This window comes from Asterias amurensis, chromosome 16, assembly GCF_032118995.1.
Source record: "Asterias amurensis chromosome 16, ASM3211899v1".
Classification (NCBI taxonomy): Eukaryota; Metazoa; Echinodermata; class Asteroidea; order Forcipulatida; family Asteriidae; genus Asterias; species Asterias amurensis.
In genome coordinates, this window is record NC_092663.1 from 6,151,789 (window position 1) to 6,172,072 (window position 20,284).

General features: G+C 42.1%; 1 protein-coding gene and 1 non-coding gene across 3 annotated transcripts in view; one reads left to right on the plus strand and one right to left on the minus strand.

The window, feature by feature from the left end:
- The window catches only part of LOC139948722 (cullin-2-like), a 96,819-nt gene that overhangs the window by 66,979 nt on the left and 9,556 nt on the right, over nucleotides 1-20,284 (plus strand). For both annotated transcript variants that reach the window (XM_071947003.1, XM_071947002.1), the window contains exons 16-19: nucleotides 6,088-6,234; nucleotides 6,999-7,076; nucleotides 7,753-7,819; nucleotides 18,920-19,119. In XM_071947003.1, coding sequence (XP_071803104.1) covers nucleotides 6,088-6,234; nucleotides 6,999-7,076; nucleotides 7,753-7,819; nucleotides 18,920-19,119 — 492 coding nt within the window. The remainder of the gene's footprint in view (nucleotides 1-6,087; nucleotides 6,235-6,998; nucleotides 7,077-7,752; nucleotides 7,820-18,919; nucleotides 19,120-20,284) is intronic.
- Nucleotides 1,037-1,109, minus strand: Trnan-auu (transfer RNA asparagine (anticodon AUU)). Its single transcript has one exon. It is a non-coding gene; the product is annotated as a tRNA-Asn (tRNA).

A 20,284-nucleotide genomic window follows, 5' to 3' on the forward strand; every position in this document is an offset into this window, starting at 1 on the left:
GATGATAAATGTTTTGAGTAATTACCAATAGTGTCCACTGCGTTTAATGCACCATAACCTTCCATCCCTGAAAGTTTCATTGCAATTGCTCTTTAGGAACTATGCAAACAAGCGCATCTACTGAACATTTTAAAAACAAAAACAAGAGCTGTTTCGCTGTGCTCTGCTACGAAACAGCTAATAAATAGAAACAATTTTAAAGAGAGTTTAAAGTCACCTGGAAATAGATTTTTTTTTCTTTCAAACATAAGAGTACTACATGCTTACGAACAATAAAACAATTTTTTTAGTAATTGTTTGTCACGATTTATATGTTTAAAAAATATATAAAGTTGTTTGGGGGGCTGACTCCGCCTACCCCTTTTGTGACGTCAATCGAGGCAGACTTTGCCTGCAATGCGTATAGTAAACACACGTGCAAAGTACATGTACGTCCAAGTCGTGAGTTGGTACATTTCAAAAAGTGTTTTTCTGCATTCAGCAGCAACACACCTGGTCGGCATTGCCGGAGAAAACATTTTTTTTTTTTTTGAAACGTACAAACTCACGACTTGGTCCATACATGTACTTTGCAATTGTGTTTACTCTACGCATTACAGGCAAAGTCTGCCTCGATTGACGTCACGAACAGCGCCCTCTCGGGTCAGGGTCTACTCTTAAATTTGTAAATAACATAATAACTGATTTTTTAAAACCTTAGTTAACTGTTTATGCACATTCCACTCATCAAAACACATATATTAGTGATAAAAGCTTTATTTTGACAAAATATCACTTCCAGGTGACTTTAAAGTAAAACTGTTAAAAACATGGCAAAGGGAACAAAACCAATACTGTCGGCAGAGATGGCTACAGAGGGAATGAATCCAGTTATTCAAGGAATTTAAAACCACACCAGACCTCAAGATGATAAAATATTCTTCATCTCATTCATAAGAGTTAACTTATATATTATTATTATATATCAAATAATAAACCACAAGGGAAACTGACTGGGTACATTTTATAAATGATTTTGGGTTGAACAAAGAAAAATTGACTAGAGCGGGATTTGAACCAACGACCTCCGGTTTAATGTGCCGGCGCTCTACCAACTGAGCTATCTAGCCCTATATGTTGGCGGTCTCCCTATTTAGTCAATATCTTTGTTTGGGGGTGCCTGTCAGAAGCCATTCAACCGCAAACTGCAGTTTTTTCTTTGTTCAACCCAAAATCATTTATAAAATGTACCCAGTCAGTTTCCCTTGTGGTTTATCATTTGATATCTGATATAAAAAGTCGCATTCCCTTAAGGTGATCCCCTGTCTGCTGCTTCCCAGGTTGTATCGTTACCTGGGTGTGATCCACAATAATTGACTTGAGCGGGATTTGAACCAAAAGTCCTATTATATACATTGTATGTTATATATTACAGATTTACTGGGCTGTCACAAATGTACCCATTCCAAACGTGTCTGTACATTAAGCCCTCATTTAAGGTCAAGAGTCATACATTAAGCCCTCATTTAAGGTCAAGAGTCATACATTAAGCCCTCATTTAAGGTCAAGAGTCATATCACTGGCTCTTCATTCAACCGACTGAATCACTCCATCAAGACCGACTCCCAATGTAGCACAACTACCTAGGCCTGGCAGCCTTACACTTTCGTATTGTACTACAGTGACGTCCTGGATATCAGGGTACATTTCTGGGGCGAAAATTTTTCAAAGCTTCATAACTCAAATCTTACCTGCAAGAAAGCACATTGGGAGCTGCATTATTTCACGAAAATTACAGATTTGTGAAGAATATATGACGACCAAAACCCACCGCAGAAAAATGTATGCCGCCATGGAATGTGAATCTGTTGAAATTAGTGGCTTGTTATATGAATGTATATGCGTACGCACGGCAGCAGACAACACTGTGAGAAAACGACCAAAACAGGAAATTTTTTAACGTTGGGAGCTGCATTATTTCACGAAAATTACAAATTTGTGAAGAATATATGACGACCAAAACCCACCAGAGAAAAATGTATGCCGAATGTGAATGTGAATCTGTTGAAATTAGTGGCTTGTTGCAGGTAAGATTTGAGTTATGAAGCGTTGAAAATTTTCCGCCCCAGAAACGGGCCTCAATAGTTAGGACTCTGTATCTGTGTACAGAGAAAGAGTCCTATACACCTCTCTTAATAATTATGCATGACGTCATAATTCTTACCCAAAATGAGGCTATGGGCGCACCATCCCCATCACTTGCAGTGGCTGCACCCATCGCCTGGTTTTGAGTTAGCATTGTGACGTACCTCATGCATAAATATTAAGAGAGGCGTATATAGTGCTGTACAACTGCCGTACTTTTCGGATTATAAACCGCAGTTTATAAATATCAATAATAATAATAGTAACAAACTCTTATATAGCGCATTTCACAATAACCGTATCAATGCTCTTTACACTAGTGCCCTGGTCATAGGGCCAATAACATCCCTGTAATGTTTCTCAGCTCCCTAGGGAGTATACATCCCTGAGCTGCCTGTAAGGCGCTTGTGGCTTTTTCATAGACAATATCAACCTCTACCGTCGCAAGTACCCATTTATACCCCTGGGTGAAGAGAAGCAATTATAGTAAAGTATCTTGCTCAAGGACACAAGTGTCACGACCTGGATTCGAACCCACACTCCGGTGAATCAGCTGAAGAACTTGAATTCGATGCTCTTAACCACCCGGCCATGACACTCAACTAGTTTATACTTTGATTTTGACATTTTTTTGAACTCCTGGGGTTTATTCGTCGGGCGGCTTGTACACCGAACTATTAATATTGAAGAAGAAAAAAACAGCCTACATTTTTTAAAAAAGAAACATCGTTTAAAAAAACTTCTTAAAACAAATACAAAACAGACAGGAAAAATTATACACCGGCGCGCCAAACTCACTCTGAAAATCCTTTAACAAGAAATTATTGCTACATGGACGACTCCACCAACCTTGTCTGCCGTTACAAGGCCTTGATTTTATTCGTAGATGAATTGGTCACAAAAAGTCCTAGTTTGACTCCATAAAAAAATCCATCTGTCCAACAAGACGTTTTTTGTCCATATTTATGTCACATTTTGAACATCAAAATGATGGACCCACAATATAATCTGGATGTGTAACGATATTTTGGGGTCGAGCGCAAGGCAAGATCGTGAGTACGAGGATAGCTGCAAAAGTTGCCCTTCAACACAGAAGAGAAACACATGCTAAGTGTCATTGCCAAATTGCTTACCTCTGGGTACCGGCTGCCATGTACAGATGGTGGGTGCATGTTTTTGGGGAGATTCTTTTTTATTTAGAGCAGACTTTGAAACGATCGTCTGATGGTTGGACTCGTCTGCCAACTCACCCCTCATCAAGCGACCCATGGATGTAAGCAAATAATCGAGGGATTTGGAGAATAAACTTGTTTGATTGTTTTAACAGAAACAAATAAGGAGTTTACAACAAAGTTCTTTTTTTATTGTTCACAATATTTCAATGGAAATGTTAACAACTATAAATAAATTAATGCCGGTCGGAGTTTGTTATTTTCGGTCCTACTACTTGCGCCGTCAATTCGCCATCAACTCATTTGTGCCTTCTACTCGCCGTCAACTCGACCACTACACAGATGGCATGTATGAATTAGTCTTCTCCCAAGACACTAAGTGGTACCAATCATTGACATCTTGGGCCTAGACTAATCCATATGCAGGAAGGTGCCCTCTGTTGACCATATTGTGTAAGCTCTGTAAAAAAAAAGCAAATGGCGGCCGATGGTTTTGTTGCTTCAATAATTATTAATGAGAAAAAACTTAATTTTGTATACCGAAACGTAACCTAACACTCCTATAAATTCTCCTATAGCTAATACTTTACAGTTCTTTGCCTCTTTTGTGGATTTTAAATGTATTATTGGAGGAGTTGACGGCGAGTTGACGGCACCAAGTAAGTTAAAGGCAAGTTGACGGCAAGTAGTAGGACCCCACTTACGCACGGTCCCCTCTCTTTGTGCGCTCGTGACTGCGGTTTATTTGCCGGGCAGTTTATACGCCGACACTTCAATATTTTTCTCTATTTTGGGGAAGTGCGGTTTATACGCCGGGCGGTTTGTAATCTGAAAATTACGGTAATGTACATGTAGTCTATGTCATATCATGTAAGAGATGTGGGCTACAATATGTGGGAGAGACTAAGACCAAACTCAGTCTTCGCTTTGCGAATCATGTCTCTTCCATAAAGACCAAGAAACTCGGGTCTTGTCTACCTTGTCCATAAAATGAATAGTTTTAGAGATAATTGACCTGAAAGATTGCTAATTACCACCTAATTTAAATATGCAAATTAGGTCACTTCTGGCTTGAAACTCTTGTGTGATTTTGGATATGTCATCAATAACCACCCGATAAACAAGAATCAACAATAAAACAAACTTTTGCAATTAGTGTGACTCAAAAGTCTAATACTGGTCCTCTACATGTACATAGCCACCAATTGTTTTTGAAATAGAAACTTTGATTGTCTATAACTTTCCTGCTTTTCCTGGATCATTTCCTTAATCCCTTTCCCCTTTTTTTTTAATATATAAAAAATGGCTAGTATTTGTTTGTACTTGTTTTATGCCTCTGAAGAAGGTCCGGTTTTGATTGAAAGCTAAGGCCATCTACCCTACTGATTATATTATATTCATAAATACCTCAGACAGTTTCGCTATTCCTATCGATGGAAAGCGCGTCACGTCTGTTGTACCTTTGTTTATGACCAGTAAAAAGTTTTGAAACATGGGCGTGACATGCGAGCTTGCACCTGTTCTTATAAGACAGTTTCTTCATTCCTATTGGTCGAGAGCAACAGGTGAAACAGTTGTGCCACATCACACAATACGGGCGAAGCGCACAGCATTCCCTTATAAAGAGTTGTTTACCCGAGGGCGATAAAGGGCTTTACCATTTCATAGCTGGAGGGGTGTTGTGTTGAAAGAAATCATTGAACAATCATAATTTTTGCATTTATTTTACTTTTGGACCCAAAAGTGTTGATGTTTTTTACCGAAAAGGTATTTATGAATGGGAATCAAATTGTGTTGAATCGGTTTTCAACTAGTGGTTTAAACCGCCGAGGCCTGGTTCTTGATAATTTACCTCGACTTCGTCTCGGTAAAATTGTCAAGAACCAGGCCTCGTTGGGATTAAACTACTAGTTGAAAACCTCTTCACCACACATTGATTCCCTTATTATATTATATATATTATATATTACTGTATAACTTGAATGTAAGACAGCTAAACATCAGTAGCACCACTGCTAAATAATGATTTCTTTCAACACAACACCCCTCCAGCTATGAAATGGTAAAGCCCTCCGCTGCCCTCCGCTGCCCTCGGGTAAACAACTCCTTATAAGGGAATGCTGTGCGCGTCACGCGTATTGTGTGATGTGGCAGGCACAACTGTTTCAACCGTTGCTCTCGACCAATAGGAATGAAGAAACTGTCTTATAAGAACAGTTGCAAGATCGCGTGTCACGCCCATGAATTAACACTTTTTACCGGTCATCAACAAAGGTTTATACACACCCATGTGAATAGGAATAGCGAATAGCGAAACTGTTTGAGGTATTTATGAATGCACTGTTAAACCAACAGGCATGGACAAATGTGTCATGGAATGTCCATGAAAAATATATCAGATGTGCACTAAAAAATTTCCGCTAGAAAATTTCTTAAAATAATAGAGGGCATATAATACACTTTTTGAAACGGCACAACTTGTCAATTGGACAGTGATATGTAAAACTGAATCAACACAGCCAGAATTGTCATTCCAAAGCCACTGCAGGCTGTTCAATAAGTCACAGATGATTCTTTTATCCATAACTGGATACTGTCTCTGTGGTGTTGACCCCTAGATTGTCAACATCCGAGAGAGTCTAAAAATACTTGATGCAATACTTGATGGAAAGTAATAAGTACTAACAAAAAATGTATTAACGCTTTAAGGATATGCTTTATACTTAATTGAATATGGGATTGTTTACTTTTCATCAACTGATTGAAATCCATAATTTATTTGTGCTTTTAGCAAGCCTTTGGTTATGAGTTCACCAACAAGCTTCATAGAATGTTTACAGATATTGGAATCAGTGAAGGACTCAATACAAACTTCCACACCTACTGTCAGTCCAAGCAAGTGGACCTTGCTGTCAACTTCTCTATTTACGTTTTAACAGTAAGTTTTTTAATATGTACCATAATTAGTACCTGTTCTTTATGTAATGATTTGTCCTCAGAAACATTTATATCTAAATTACCGTAGTGTGCAAGAGAACAGTACCGGTAATTTGTTTGTTACTATTCATATTTTCTTTGGTGAAATGAGCTAAACACATCTGGAATATGTATGAAACGCCTGTCAAAGTAGTCAAACTAGACTAGCTTATTAATAAAATGCTGTTCCCAGGGGGGGGGGGGGGCATAGGCGTATAACGTAAGCGGTGTTGGTGCCCATTAGTATGAGTTCATTATCGCCATGACAATGGTCATGATTATTTGCATCCCTACTAAAAAAGATGCTCTGTTGATTTCGTTTGGCAATGAACTGAGATGCCCCATTTGGAAAAAAATCATAGCTTACATCCGCACACATCAGCATACACCAGCGTATGTTTTGATATTTTGCATACATTGGCGAGTGCACAGCCAGGCTGGTCTGGTCTAGGGTGATCTCATGGCAGCAGCTTGTCAGTCACTGAGCCACCCAACATGACTACTCGCTAGAATGAGCTCATGGCGGCTAAATTCTGTGTAGAAGAAACTTATCCCTGCGTTCTGTAATAGGATTGAAGTTGCATTTGTCCATGATTTGTCAAATTTTAAAAGGTTGGCAAGTTTGTTGCCTCGCGACTGCCTGAAATGTTAGAAGGCACCCTGTCCTCCGAAAACCCATGTGTGGAGAATGTTATGTTTGTATGTTGATTGTTTTTATTCTTGCAGACTGGCTCATGGCCACTTGGTCAATCCACACTCACACCATTTGCAATCCCACAAGAATTGGAGCAGAGTGTTAGCAAGGTCAGTATGTTTGTATTAGTTTCAACTTTACCCATATCCGGCCAAGGGAGTATTTATCAAAAAAGACTTTATATGCCTTAAGGGCCTGCAAAAACATTTATCTGGAAACATTCATTTAATAAATAATCTAATAACTGACAGAAACACTTTGTATTATACCGTTGGAAAAAAAACAGGACAAAAATCTGTGTCAAACTTGTCTCACTTTATACACTGTAGGTGCCATACATGGTTTACATGAAAAATCAAGAAAAGTAGATACTTGAACAAGTGAAGACAACAAAATTGATTCTGAACATAAACCAAATTTGACAGGAGTATCATGGCTGGGAGAGTGTTTCCTAGGCTTCAAAATGATACATAACTTGTCCACATGTACCATTCTACATGTACCATACAATAGTCAACAACGAAACAATTTCCTTTGACTTTTTTCTCTGTCTAAATGGCAAAAATTGTTTCAGGTATCCAGCATAAAGTAGGTTGAGACTTGAGTAAGAAAGCATGATTCGCAGCTTGTCATGGCACATATGTAATGAATCAATTCTAATAATTGGATAATACTTCCATTAACCTGCCAATCTATATGTAGAGGATTGTTGAAACAGGCTTCAAATTATTTCTTAAACTGTTTTAATGGTTTAATAATATTTTAGTGAATTGAATATTCTTTCAGTTTGAGGAGTTCTACAGTGAAAAGTTCCCAGGTAGAAAGCTAACATGGCTACATCATTTATGCACAGGTGAGACAACTATTGGGTTATTCTGACCATCAGTTTATATAAAACAACAAAAAGTAAGCAAATGAGTAAAACAAATGTTTCTCTTTACACGAGCACTGAATGTCATGAGAAATATTTTCTTTGGAAATACATTGTTCCCATGTGTAAGAACAGGCTCTTGGTTCTTACGTCCATTTACCCACACCATAAAGCAAGGAACAGAAGGAGTTCCAACTAGTCGTCTTCAAAGGTTCCATGTGTGTCACCGCGGGCGTATAATCTTGCTTTAGCTAGAGTACTGGTACGTTTGCTTTTAATCCTATAAGATTACAACCAATTCATTAGTGAGTTTTCAGTAATTTTGAGTGACGTTTTAGAAGAGCCCTTTCTGTTACACTTATCCCCAAATTCTTGAGAATTATTGCATGATTTGCTAAGATATATATTCTGAATTCTGTTGAGACCCGAGCGCGAGTAGCACTCGGGGTTCTCGGGGATCGAGTACATCCCCTTACCTTATTTTCCAAGTGTACATACATTATTGTTGTGTCTCCGTGTCTTCCTTAATTTAATTAATTACGATATATGAATTAACTAGCGTCTCACCTCCGTGGGACTCCCTCCGGGAGCAGTACTCCCGTCCATGGTAGAAAAGCTATTTTTTTAGGGTCAGTGTTCCACACTCGTGGGACTCCCTACTCTCCGAGAGAAGTACTCCCAGCCGTTGTAGTAGGTGGCTGACTCCAGAGCTCAATAATTTTACGACTGGTTAATGTTCTTCTGGTCGCGACCAGTGGAACTCCCCCCGCCCAAGAGAAGTACTCCCGGCCCGGCGCAGGAAGTTAGCGGAGAGAGCTTGGGTATACCGGTTAAATCCGTTCCCTTCCCCTGCTCACTCCCCCTCGCTCCAGCGGAGAGCGTGGGCGCAAACGAAAATATATACGGGGTATACCGGCCTCTCCCTTGCCCCTCTGTTTTCGAACTGAGCCGGTTTCCGAGCTACAAGGAATTTACGCCGGTAAGGCCATTTGATAAATTCCATGGTCAGCCATTTTCCTTCCTCGACACCGCGGTGACTTGGATCGACTATTGAGGGAGCTGTTGTGAGAACATCGATCGGACGGTCTTTCTTTTTCTTCCCACATACACCGTACCGCCCGGAAAGAGGGACAAACTTCAGTACTGGTCAAAATTGAAAAAGATCGCGCTACTGTACGTACGTGCCCTAGCATCTCCTATCACTATCCACGTGATATTAAAGCATTAGCGATTTTTTTTTTCGCGCAATTATCCAAATAATAATAATAAATAAAAACATAAAAAAAATAACAATGATAATAATTTTTTTTTACCTAAATAATTAGTAAATAAGAAGTGCGCGACTTACCACAACATATCACAGCGCTCCACGCGGGACTATTTACAATGGTAAAGAGCACAGCTAAGGGCTCGAGTAGTACCAAGGGTAAACCCATGAAAAGTACATCACACTCGAAGACAACGACTGCAACTTCATTCAGTCCTCAGGCGAAGCTTTTCTCAGGATCCTCTACGCCTCAACAATCCTCTGGAATGAGTGGGCTCAGAATTAAATTTTTCTCTGGCCCAATCTTCGCGTTCCGGTTGCTCTGGTCCCCCGCCCATCGGGCGGACGGACCAGGGACTAGGAGTGAGGGAATCACAGTCCACCTCATTTACGGACCGCTGCTCAGGAATACCAATGACTGATTCAGAGTTTTCCCTGGCCAGCGTGGCTTCAATCAAGAAGACCAAGCAAAAGCGTTCAGTCTCCTCGTCTGATGATTCTTCAGCTACACTGAAGGTCAAAAAGAAGAAGAAAGAACAAGAAACCATATCCCCGTCAGCCTTTATGAAGGCGTTCGATTCAATCAACGCTTCATTGGCAACGATCGCCCAACAGCGATGGGGGGCGGCACCCACCCCACAGCGGGCTCCCCCACAATCCACCTTCCCGGACCCAGACCAGGGATTGGTTGTTCAGGGGCCTATCAGAGCAGCCCAAGTCGTTACCGAACCTCCACAGTTGGCAGAGGTAATCGATAGTGGGACGGAGGTGCCTCGCACTCTGGGGCATGAATGGCTTTGGAGAGGTTCCCCTACGGCCATCTCGCTGCACCCTTCAACTGCCCTTGAGGCATCCAACGGGGAGGAACCCGAGGAGGAGCCTGAGGGGGAGAGGAGCTCACGTGATGCATGCTCAGAGGAAGACGAGCCCACAGAACCGGGCAGTTTTTCTTCTTTTGAAACTCAGCTCCGACTGGTGCAACGGGACATGGTTCGGGTACTCAAGCTACCGACCGATGTTACCATAGGGGACTCATCGGATCGTCACTCATTTAAGACAAGAACTGGAGGGGAAGAAACGCGCAGCACGCCGTTCCCAACCATCCCGTTAGAACATGGACTGCATCAAAAGCACAGCCGCTCTAAGGAAATGGATTCCACATCCAAAAGGTCTAAGAACTACTTCCAGTACTTGCAAAAGGACTGTCGGGAAAGCCCGACTTGAGGAGCAGATGAGGAAAATCGTTGAGGCAGCTCGCTTCGGCGCCAAAGCCAACGCTTTTCTTCTACTGCTCTCGGAATACATTGTCTGCGCCTGTGAGGAGGGCGCATCCACCCCAGCGGACATGCTGGCCATAGCTTTTCGCTGTCTAGAGGTAGGCCTTAGGATGTCCCTGGAGCAATTCACCAGAATTTTGCTCCAGACTACCCGTTCGAGAAGGACAAACGTACTTGAGACACTGTACAATCCCTACAAAGGAACTAAGAAGAAATTAGAGGATATATCTCTTCTTGGGAACGATTTCTTTGAAGGGCAATTCCAAGAGGTTCTTGAGACAGAGGCAAACGCTTTACAGGGAAAAGCACCTGGCTCTACAGAAGAAGATATCCTCCCTACTAGAAAAGCAGGCAGTGCATCCGTTGGCGGACGCAAAAACAGTTCCAGGGGTTCCTCTCGACGTTCTTTCTTACACCAAAAAAGGGAACTGTGGAATGGCGACCTATAATCGATCAAATCAAACCGCTCAATTGGTTCATCAGACACTAAAAGTGATCCTGGAATCGCTACCCAAGGCGGTATGGGCAGTGTCAATCGACCTCTGAGACGCTTACCTCCACATACCAATCTCTTTGGGGCACTTCCGATACCTCCGATTCAGATATCAGGGGCGCACCCTGGAGTTCACAGCCCTCCCATTTGGACTCACGTCACCAAGGGCGTTCACAAAAGTTACACGAGCAATCGCAGCCTATCTACGTCGTTGGAATATCATGATCTATATGTACCTGGACGACTGGCTGATTTTCGGCAGATCGGAAGAGGAAACAGCCCAATATCTGCAGACCACCTGCGAGGTAACGAGGGCTGTAGGCTTCATTATAAACAAAGAGAAATCCTGTTTCATACCAACCGAGTCTCAGACCTTCCTAGGAGCGGTCGTCGACCTTCGGAACGGCATGGCCTTTCCCACAATGACAGCTCGTTACAGCTGGTCTTTCTGAAGAGGCTGCGACCCTTGCAGCGAAGGGGCGTCGCCTCTTGACACGAAAGGCTTACGACAACCGACTTCAACATTTTTGTCGGTGGTGTGACGACCGCGCTGTGGATCCGACCACTGCATCTTTAGCAATGGTGTCAGATTTTCTGGTTCACCTCTTTAATTCCCAACTGAAGGTGACAACAATTAAGAATTACAGATCGGCCATTGGGGCAGTCCACAAAGGTTTCTCCGATGGCTCCACAATCTCATCGAGCCCCGTGCAAACACAGACACCTCGGGGCATGTTTAATGAAAGGCCCCCTAGACAGAGGCTGGTGCCATCCTGGGACTTGGGGCGGGTGCTAGAGAACTTAGCAGCGGTCCCCTATGAGCCGGCACACCGGTCTTCACTGTTGCAACTTTCGATCAAGCTGGCCTTCCTCACAGCTGCAGCTTCAGCTAGGAGGGGATGTGAAATCCAGGCACTTATGATCCAACCGGGACACATCCGGTGGGAACCGGGAGGGGTTCGCCTTGTACTCAAGGCTTCATTCCTTACTAAGAACCAGACGGCAGTTTTCACCTCGCCTGATATCTTCATTCCCGAATTGCCTCTTTTTCATCTGTCCGGTCAGACAGGCTCTGGTGCCCCATATGCTCCCTCAAATGGTATCTGGAACGTACCAAACCACTTAGAGGGACTTGCGACCAACTTTTTATCTCGACTACTCCCCCGCATGGTCAAGCCTCCAAAGATACAATCAAACGGTGGATTGTATCAGCAATAAAGTCAGCAAACCCCGACTGGCTGTCAGATAAGGATATAGGCAGTCAGGGACCCATACGTGCACACGACGTTCGTGCCGTGTCAACATCCTGGGTGCGTTTTTCAGGGGAATTTCCTTTGCAGAGATCTCACAAGCAGCTTGCTAAAAGGGCCCATCAACCTTCACCACCTGCTATCTGCGTGATGTGCTCCAGAACGAAGGGGCTTTTGGGAGAGCAGTGCTGTTAGCATCTCAACCCAGAAGGGAGCCCACAGCAAGCAACCCGTGAGGCACCGCCAGGACAGAGCTTGAGGTGAGCCCCCAAAATTTTGTAGTTTTAAGTCTTGGGTACTTGCTGACTATAGTCTGATTTTTCATAAAGGCGCCTCGCCTACCCAACCTCCATGTTACGGTGCTATTCTATGCATAAGTAGTGGCTATTTGGGTAAGTGAATGAAATAGACTCTCCCCCCCCCACAATAGTGTGGGACGAGTCTGTGATTGATACTTACCCAAATAGCCTTCCCGCCCTCCTTCCCCACTAATGGCTCATGTTCATGGTTACCTGTAAGATGAGAAAAAGATGGACGTATTTGGCGGAGCTACTGCGTAGCATGCTGCGTGGGCGCGAGAGTGCGCCCTCTGGTTGTCAGTTTTTCCGAGGGGGAAAATGGCACCCGAGACGATTTTCATACAGTCAAGGTGGCTTTTTTGGTGGCAGTCGCTAAGCCTTGCCAACAAAGCGAACTCCACTCCCTTACAGTGTCAGCTGGACGCAGTCCGCCTAATACCTACTGCAGGTTTGTCCCTAACCTTAAAGGTCACAGCCGACAGACTTTGGTGCCCTGTATGGGCATAAGGGGGTACTTAGACCCGCACAAAGTCAATCCGAACCGGCCACGAACAACTGTTTGTGTCCACGGTTGCACTATTCCGACCAACGTCTCGCGATATGATGGCATGTCGGATAATCACGGCTGTTCATTCAGTGCAGTGCGGGTGGCCTGCGGCCACTGGTCCAGTTCATCCCCACGAGATGCGGGGATGTTTTTCTCATGGATTTTCTTTAAAGGTGTCCCCATGAAGGATATCACAAGGTTGGTTTTCTGGAAGAGCCCTTCCATGTTCTCCGACCGCTACCTGAAGGGCGTTCTGCAGGTGGAAGGGAGAGCAGGTCGGGTTGTGTTACAGCCAGCCAGCCGAGCTGTGAAGCTAGAACAAGCTCCACCTCGTCAGGGATCTCTCTGATGGGTGATTTTTCCATATAACAGAGTGCTAAAAATACTTAAGTTTTGTTCATCCATGGAGACGAAACCTCCATTCATTCGGGCATGGACCTTAATCGGGCCTAGGGTCCGGGAGGCGTTTTCTGAACTTAGGAGTGCGCCTGGGTCCTACGCCCTTAGAAGACATGCAGTAGCACCGCGTATACCCACCTCCTATCCTCGGTGCGAGTCTATGCAAATTAGTAATTTGACTCTACTGGTAAGTATTCGTTCGTAAACCCCATCCATACTACTGTGGGGAGAAATTTGTTGCATGTCACGTGATTGGTTCTCGACCAATCAAACTTCACAGTTTGTTACCGAAGTATAACAAGTGCATGTACATATGTGCGCATTACAAGTATTTATTGTTATTAATGTTAATATTATAACATATAGTGAAAATAGTTTTAAATAGGATTAGAGGCATACATGGTGAAGGATCAATATACGTGTAAATTTGGTTTGCGGTAACACCATGTGTGTATCTACTTTCCAGGTAGAGTTTGTTCTTAGAGAACTTAGATAATGATTTTGTTATGGCACTCAGAAAAAATGAGACTTTTGTCTAAAGGTTTCCCTTATGCAGATGATAATACTCGAGGAAATCCATTTCAGTGCAAATGTGTTTTTGTATGTTTATTTAATAAATCATTTTACAGTAGTTATTAAAAGAACTACTGTAATTTCCTGCGGATAAGACGCTCAGCAGACAAGACACAACACCCCAAATTACTAACAAAATATTTGTTATGCTCAACGTTTATGGCACAACGTTGTACAAGATGTAACATGACAAATAACGCAGGCTTGACGGATCGCAAACTGTTTTTCTGTGTTAGGATCCCATTCACTTCTTGTACATCAACACATAAGGGATCACTGTGATGATATAAGAACACTCACTAAAGGGAATGTTATCATGCAGATGAATGCGATTTTGTAATCACGATGATAAATAAAACATGGCTTCTACTTTTGTTTATTAGTATTACAACTTTTGGCGAGCTGCTTTAGCAGAATGCGAGCCTATGTAATACCGAACTGTGTCCATCCGTCCGTCCGTCTGTCCGTCCGTCAGTCTGCGCTCAGTGGAAATGCCTTCTAGCGTACGCTTTCTAATAATAATAATAATAATAATAATAATAATAATAATAATAATAATAATAATAATAATAATAATAACAATAATAATAACAATAACAATAACAATAACAATAACAATAGCAATAGCAATAGCAATAGCAATAGCAATAGCAATAGCAATAGCAATAGCAATAGCAATAGCAATAGCAATAGCAATAGCAATAGCAATAGCAATAGCAATAGCAATAGCAATAGCAATAGCAATAGCAATAGCAATAGCAATAGCAATAGCAATAGCAATAGCAATAGTAATAATAATAGTAATAATAATAATAATAATACCATTTATATAGCGCTTTTTCCTAAGGTTACAAAGCGCTCAGAGAATGACAGGAAAAAAACAAAAAAAGAATGCAAACAAAAACCAAAAACCAATAGGAAAACCACAACTAGGCAAAGCTAGCAGCATTTAGCCAAGAAAGTCCCGCGCAAAGCCGGTCTCTCTTTGACTAAAACCGTAGGCCAAGCAATGCGAGATTTACTGATTGAAAAATGAATGTTTTCAGAGACCTTTTGAAAAAGGTAACAGAGCTAGAACTTTTGGTTGAGTTTGGAAGGGAATTCCACATCCTAGGGCCTGCAACTGAAAATGCTCTGTCTCCTGATTTTCTGTTGGTACGGGGAATATACAAGTTGCCCTGTGAACGTAAGTTGCTCTTCGCAGCCCTGGTTTCTAATAAGTTGGAAATGTATGTGGGAAAAGTACCAGACATACACTTAAATATGTTTAAGGCCAATTTGAACATTATTCGTTTTTCTATTGGGAGCCAGTGCAGCTGTTTGATCAGTGGTGAAGTGGGGACATGGTTTGGGTAGGAGAAGATGACACAGGATGCTCTGTTTTGTATCTTTTGTATTTCTTGAGTCCACTTAACAAAGAGTTGCAGTAGTCCAATCTGGAGAGTACAAGTGCCCTAACAGCGGCGTGACAGGCTTCAGCGTCAATGTACTTTAGGATTCTATTGATATTTCGGAGGTGGTAGTTAGCTGATTTGCAGACTGATGTGACATGATCACTCATCGCATAGTATTGTCGAAGACAATACCAAGATTCCGGATGGAAGTTGATGGGTGGAGTGTGCTGTTGTTGATAGTGAGAGTCAGATGGGCAAGATGTTTGTAGTTACAGCTTGAAGAGGCAATGAAAAATTCAGTTTTCTCTTTGTTTAGCTGAAGCTTGTTGCTTAACATCCAGTGTTGCACGCCACTGATGCACTTTGAGTTTGAACAGCCAACATTCTGCATCACTGGGGATTTTGGGGACAAATTCTATGTAGATTTGGATGTCATATGTAAAACTTGACCTCAGGCTGATGAAGAAGATCACCGATTGGGGACAGGTACATGGTGAAAGCCTGAGGACCTATAGCAGATCCTTATGGGACACCGAAACGAAGAGCAGTTTCATCAGAGGTGACCCGTCAGGTAGGATAACCGACTCTTGCGATTGTTGAAGTATGACGTGAACCAGTCGAGCGCTGTGTCAGTTATACCAGATCTGTCATGGAAGCGTTGCAGGAGGGTTTGGTGGTCTATGGTATCGAAGGCGGCGGAGAGGTCCAGCATGACCATGAAAATGGCATTGTTTTTGTCGATTGCTCTAAGGATGTCATTTTGTACATGAAGCAGAGCAGTCTCGGTGCTGTGATTGGGCCTGTATGCTGACTGTAGAGGCTCTGCTAGCTGATGTTGAACAATATGTCGGATAGTTGTTCGCAGGCGATCTTTTCCATAAGTTTGGCTAGGTATTGGAGATTAGAAATGGGGGCGATAATTTTGGGGTAGTTCTTTATTAAGATATTGTTTTTTCAGGCTAGGAGTGATGACGGCCTTTTTGAAGATCTCTGGGAAAACACCTGATGTCAGTGAGGTATTTACAATCTCCATTAGCTTCAGTGAGAATGTAAGAATGTAGCCGTGTGCTTTTTGAATACCCAAGTTGGAACTATGTCAAGCTGGCACAATTTGGTCGCTGAGTTATTGATCACTTTATGGAGGTAATCTTCTGTGATCGGCATGAAATGCGGGAACTGAACAGTTAGAGGGCATGTATGCTTATCAGCTGATGAAGTTGAATCAAGTTGAACGTCATCCATATGAGCTCGGATATTCTTAATTCTGTTAGTGAAAAATTTACTGAAAGCTTGAGCAAGAACTGTGGGCGAGTCCTGGATTGATGGGGTTAACCGGGGTTTACCAGTGAGATCATTGACGATTCGGAAAACTTACTTTGGACTGGATCTTATCAACGACTCTCTATAGAAGACAGATTTGGCTTTGACAAGCACTACTGCAAGTTTGCGTTTGGATTGTTCGTAGTTCGTGCGGTCACTGGGTAGTCTGGACTTCCGCCATTTGCGTTCCGCTTGACGACGTCCGCGTCTCGCATCATCAACATCGTTGTTGTACCATTTTGGTTGAGCGCGTTTGGGCTTTGGTTTAGAAGTCAACAACGGTGCATGGATATCTAGAGCAAGGTTTACTGCAGAGTTTAATTTCATGCCTGCCGTGTCAACGTCGCCTTCACAGGTGACATCGTGGAGGCGTTCTTTTAGTTCACGAGGAAAAGCATCATGGTCAATCGTACGAAAATCATGGAACTTTGATGCCAGGAGCACGGGTTGAGGTTTAATGAAGTGAAGTTTGCAGTTGACAACACCGTGGTCAGAGATGTCATTCATATCAACTGTGCAGTCACTGACAAGGTCATCATTATTAGATCTTACGATAATGCCTTCTAAAGTGTGTCCAAGTTTGTGAGTAGGGCCAGTAACAAATTGTTTGAATCCATAGGCTGTTAGTGTAGTGTGGACGTGAGATGTATCAGGTTTGTGAGGACAGTCATATTAAAATCACCAATGTAGATTAGTTTTCCAGGTTGCTCATCAGATATAAGAGCATGCTCAAATGTACTAAATGTAGTTTCAAAATTGTCACATGGAACATGTATCAAGTGAAGCTCGTCACGAAAGATGACAGCAATACCTCCATGCTTGTCCCCGGGGCTTGGAATATTAATGCACATGAACCCAGGTGGGGTTATCTCGTTAATGATTACTTGATCATTAAAGTCAAGCCAAGTTTCTGTTAAAAACATTATATCAATGTTCTGGAATATAATGTAGTCGCAGATGATCAGGGATTTGTTGCAGGCAGAGTGGACGTTCCAGTGAGCTACATTAAGATAGCTTGATTCATTGCAGAGTTGGTTCATTGAATAGATGGTTGCAGACCATTTCGGACATTTGGAATAGTGCTCTTAATTTTACTGTGGCGGATATGAGAACCAGCCCACCAACTTCGTAGATGAAGCACTCCCAGGTCCTTAAGATTTGGGAATACATGTACGTGTACATGGGTTGGCAATGTACACAAGTTGTTGCTTGTACACAAGGTTTTACAGCAAGAAGTTTAGATCTAGTGTACATGAACGATTTTTTGAGTTTGTTTGTTCAAGCTGTACACTTTCATTCATAGTGACGTAATAAGCAGAGTCAAGCATTGTCGTGTCCATGGTGATAACAATGCCTAACGGAGTATAGGCAGACAAAGCGTACACAAGACTTACTGATAGCAAGGTGACTGGAAACATCATGCAAAACATCCAGAATATTTCAGCAAAACAAGGTCCGATTTTTCTTTTACAGGTCCTAGCTCCTAGCACTACACCATATTCAAAGCTATGTCAAGAATTGGGTGAAAAAATCCAAGCATAATAAGAATATTTCAGTGAGATTTCCGGAGCAAATTCTCATAAGCGGCAGCAGCAAAAACAGCGCCCTCATATACAGGGATCACTGTGATGATAAAAGAACACTCCCTAAAGGGAATGTTATCGTGCAGATGAATGCTGTTTTGTAATTACGATGATAAATAAAACATCGCTTCTATTTTTTGTTTATTATTATAATCGTATTTTTGGAGAGCTGCTTTAGCAGAATGCGAGCCTATGTAATACCCATTTGTGTCCGTTCGTCTGTCAGTCCGCGCTCAGTGGAAATGCCTTCTAGCGTACGCTTTCTCCGTAAAAAATTGCAGCTTGTGCGATTGTGGAAAAAGTCCTCCTTTTCAAAGATTGCGTTTTTATTATCATTATTATTTTAGCGGGCAGCAGCAATGTAGTCACTTAGTTCTTTGGTGGCGGTACATTCATCAAAGCATGGTTAAACTACACAACATAAACAGTGCAGGTTTTATTTGAGGAAAAATTATAACAAGTCAAATTATCCTGGACAAAATAAAGGTATTATTTGACCTTATAAATGTCAGATTTCAAAAAGTAATCATCACAATGAACTTATCGGTATGATAGGGCGCATCTGAAGTGATTTTTGTTTGACATTTGACAGCCAAATAAGACGCGTCTTATCAGGAAGAAGTACGGTATTCCCTACTTGTATTCATTTGTTTTATTTTTTTATTTTATCAATGCCTCAGGTGAACTCAAACTGAACTATCTGAAAAAGTCCTACATTGTTACTGCAACAACATTTCAGATGGCTGTGTTACTGCAGTTCAACAGCCAGTCCTGCCTACGCTACAATGAGCTACTAGAAAGCACTCAATTAAGTGAAAAGGAACTACAGAGAACAATACAGTCACTGGTAGACGTCAAGCTGGTGGACCATGAACCAGAGGTTAAATAATCATCATTTTTATTAAATTAGAAATAACTTTTTTAGACGTTTTGCTTTGTACAGTGCTTTACACTGCATGTTTGGTGCTTTACACTGGTGTATGGTCTAACACTGCATGCTTGGTGCTTTACACTGGTGTATACTCACACACTGCATGTTAGGTGCTTTACACTGGTGTATGGTCAAACACTGCCTGTTTGGTGCTTTACACTGGTGTATGGTCAAACACTGCATGTTTGGTGCTTTACACTGGTGTATTGTCAAACACTGCATGTTTGGTATTTTACACTGGTGTATGGTCAAACACTTCATGCTTGGTGCTTTACACTGGTGTACATGTATGGTGAAACACTGTAGCTTGGTGCTTTACACTGGTGTATGGTCAAACACTGCATGCTTGGTGCTTTACACTGGTGTATGGTCAAACACTTCATGCTTGGTGCTTTACACTGGTATATGGTCTAACACTGCATGCTTGGTGCTTTACACTGGTGTATGGTCAAACACTGCATGTTTGGTGCTTTACACTGGTGTATGGTCTACAGTTGTAACACTGCATGCTTGGTGCACTTATCACAAGCAATTATCTAAAGAAAGTTGACATTGACCAATATAATACTCAACCAATTGAGGCACTGACCCAAACATTACTCAACCAATTAAGGCTCTGACCCAAACAATACTCAACCAATCAAGGCTCTGACCCAAACAATACTCAACCAATCAAGGCTCTGACCCAAACAATACTCAACCAATCAAGGCACTGACCCAAACAATACTCAACCAACTCAGGCTCTGACCCAAACAATACTCAACCAATAAAGCTCTGACCCAAACAATACTCAACCAACTCGGACTCTGACCCAAACAATACTCAACCAATCAAGGCTCTGACCCAAACAATACTCAATCAATCAAGGCACTGACCCAAACAATACTCAACCAATCAAGGCACTGACCCAAACATTACTCAATCTATCAAGCCACTGACCCAAACAATACACAATCAATTAAGGCACTGACCCAAACAATACTCAACCAATCAAGGCTCTGACCCAAACAATACTCAACCAACTCAGGCTCTGACCCAAACAATACTCAACCAATCAAGGCTCTGACCCAAACAATACTCAACCAATCAAGGCACTGACCCAAACAATACTCA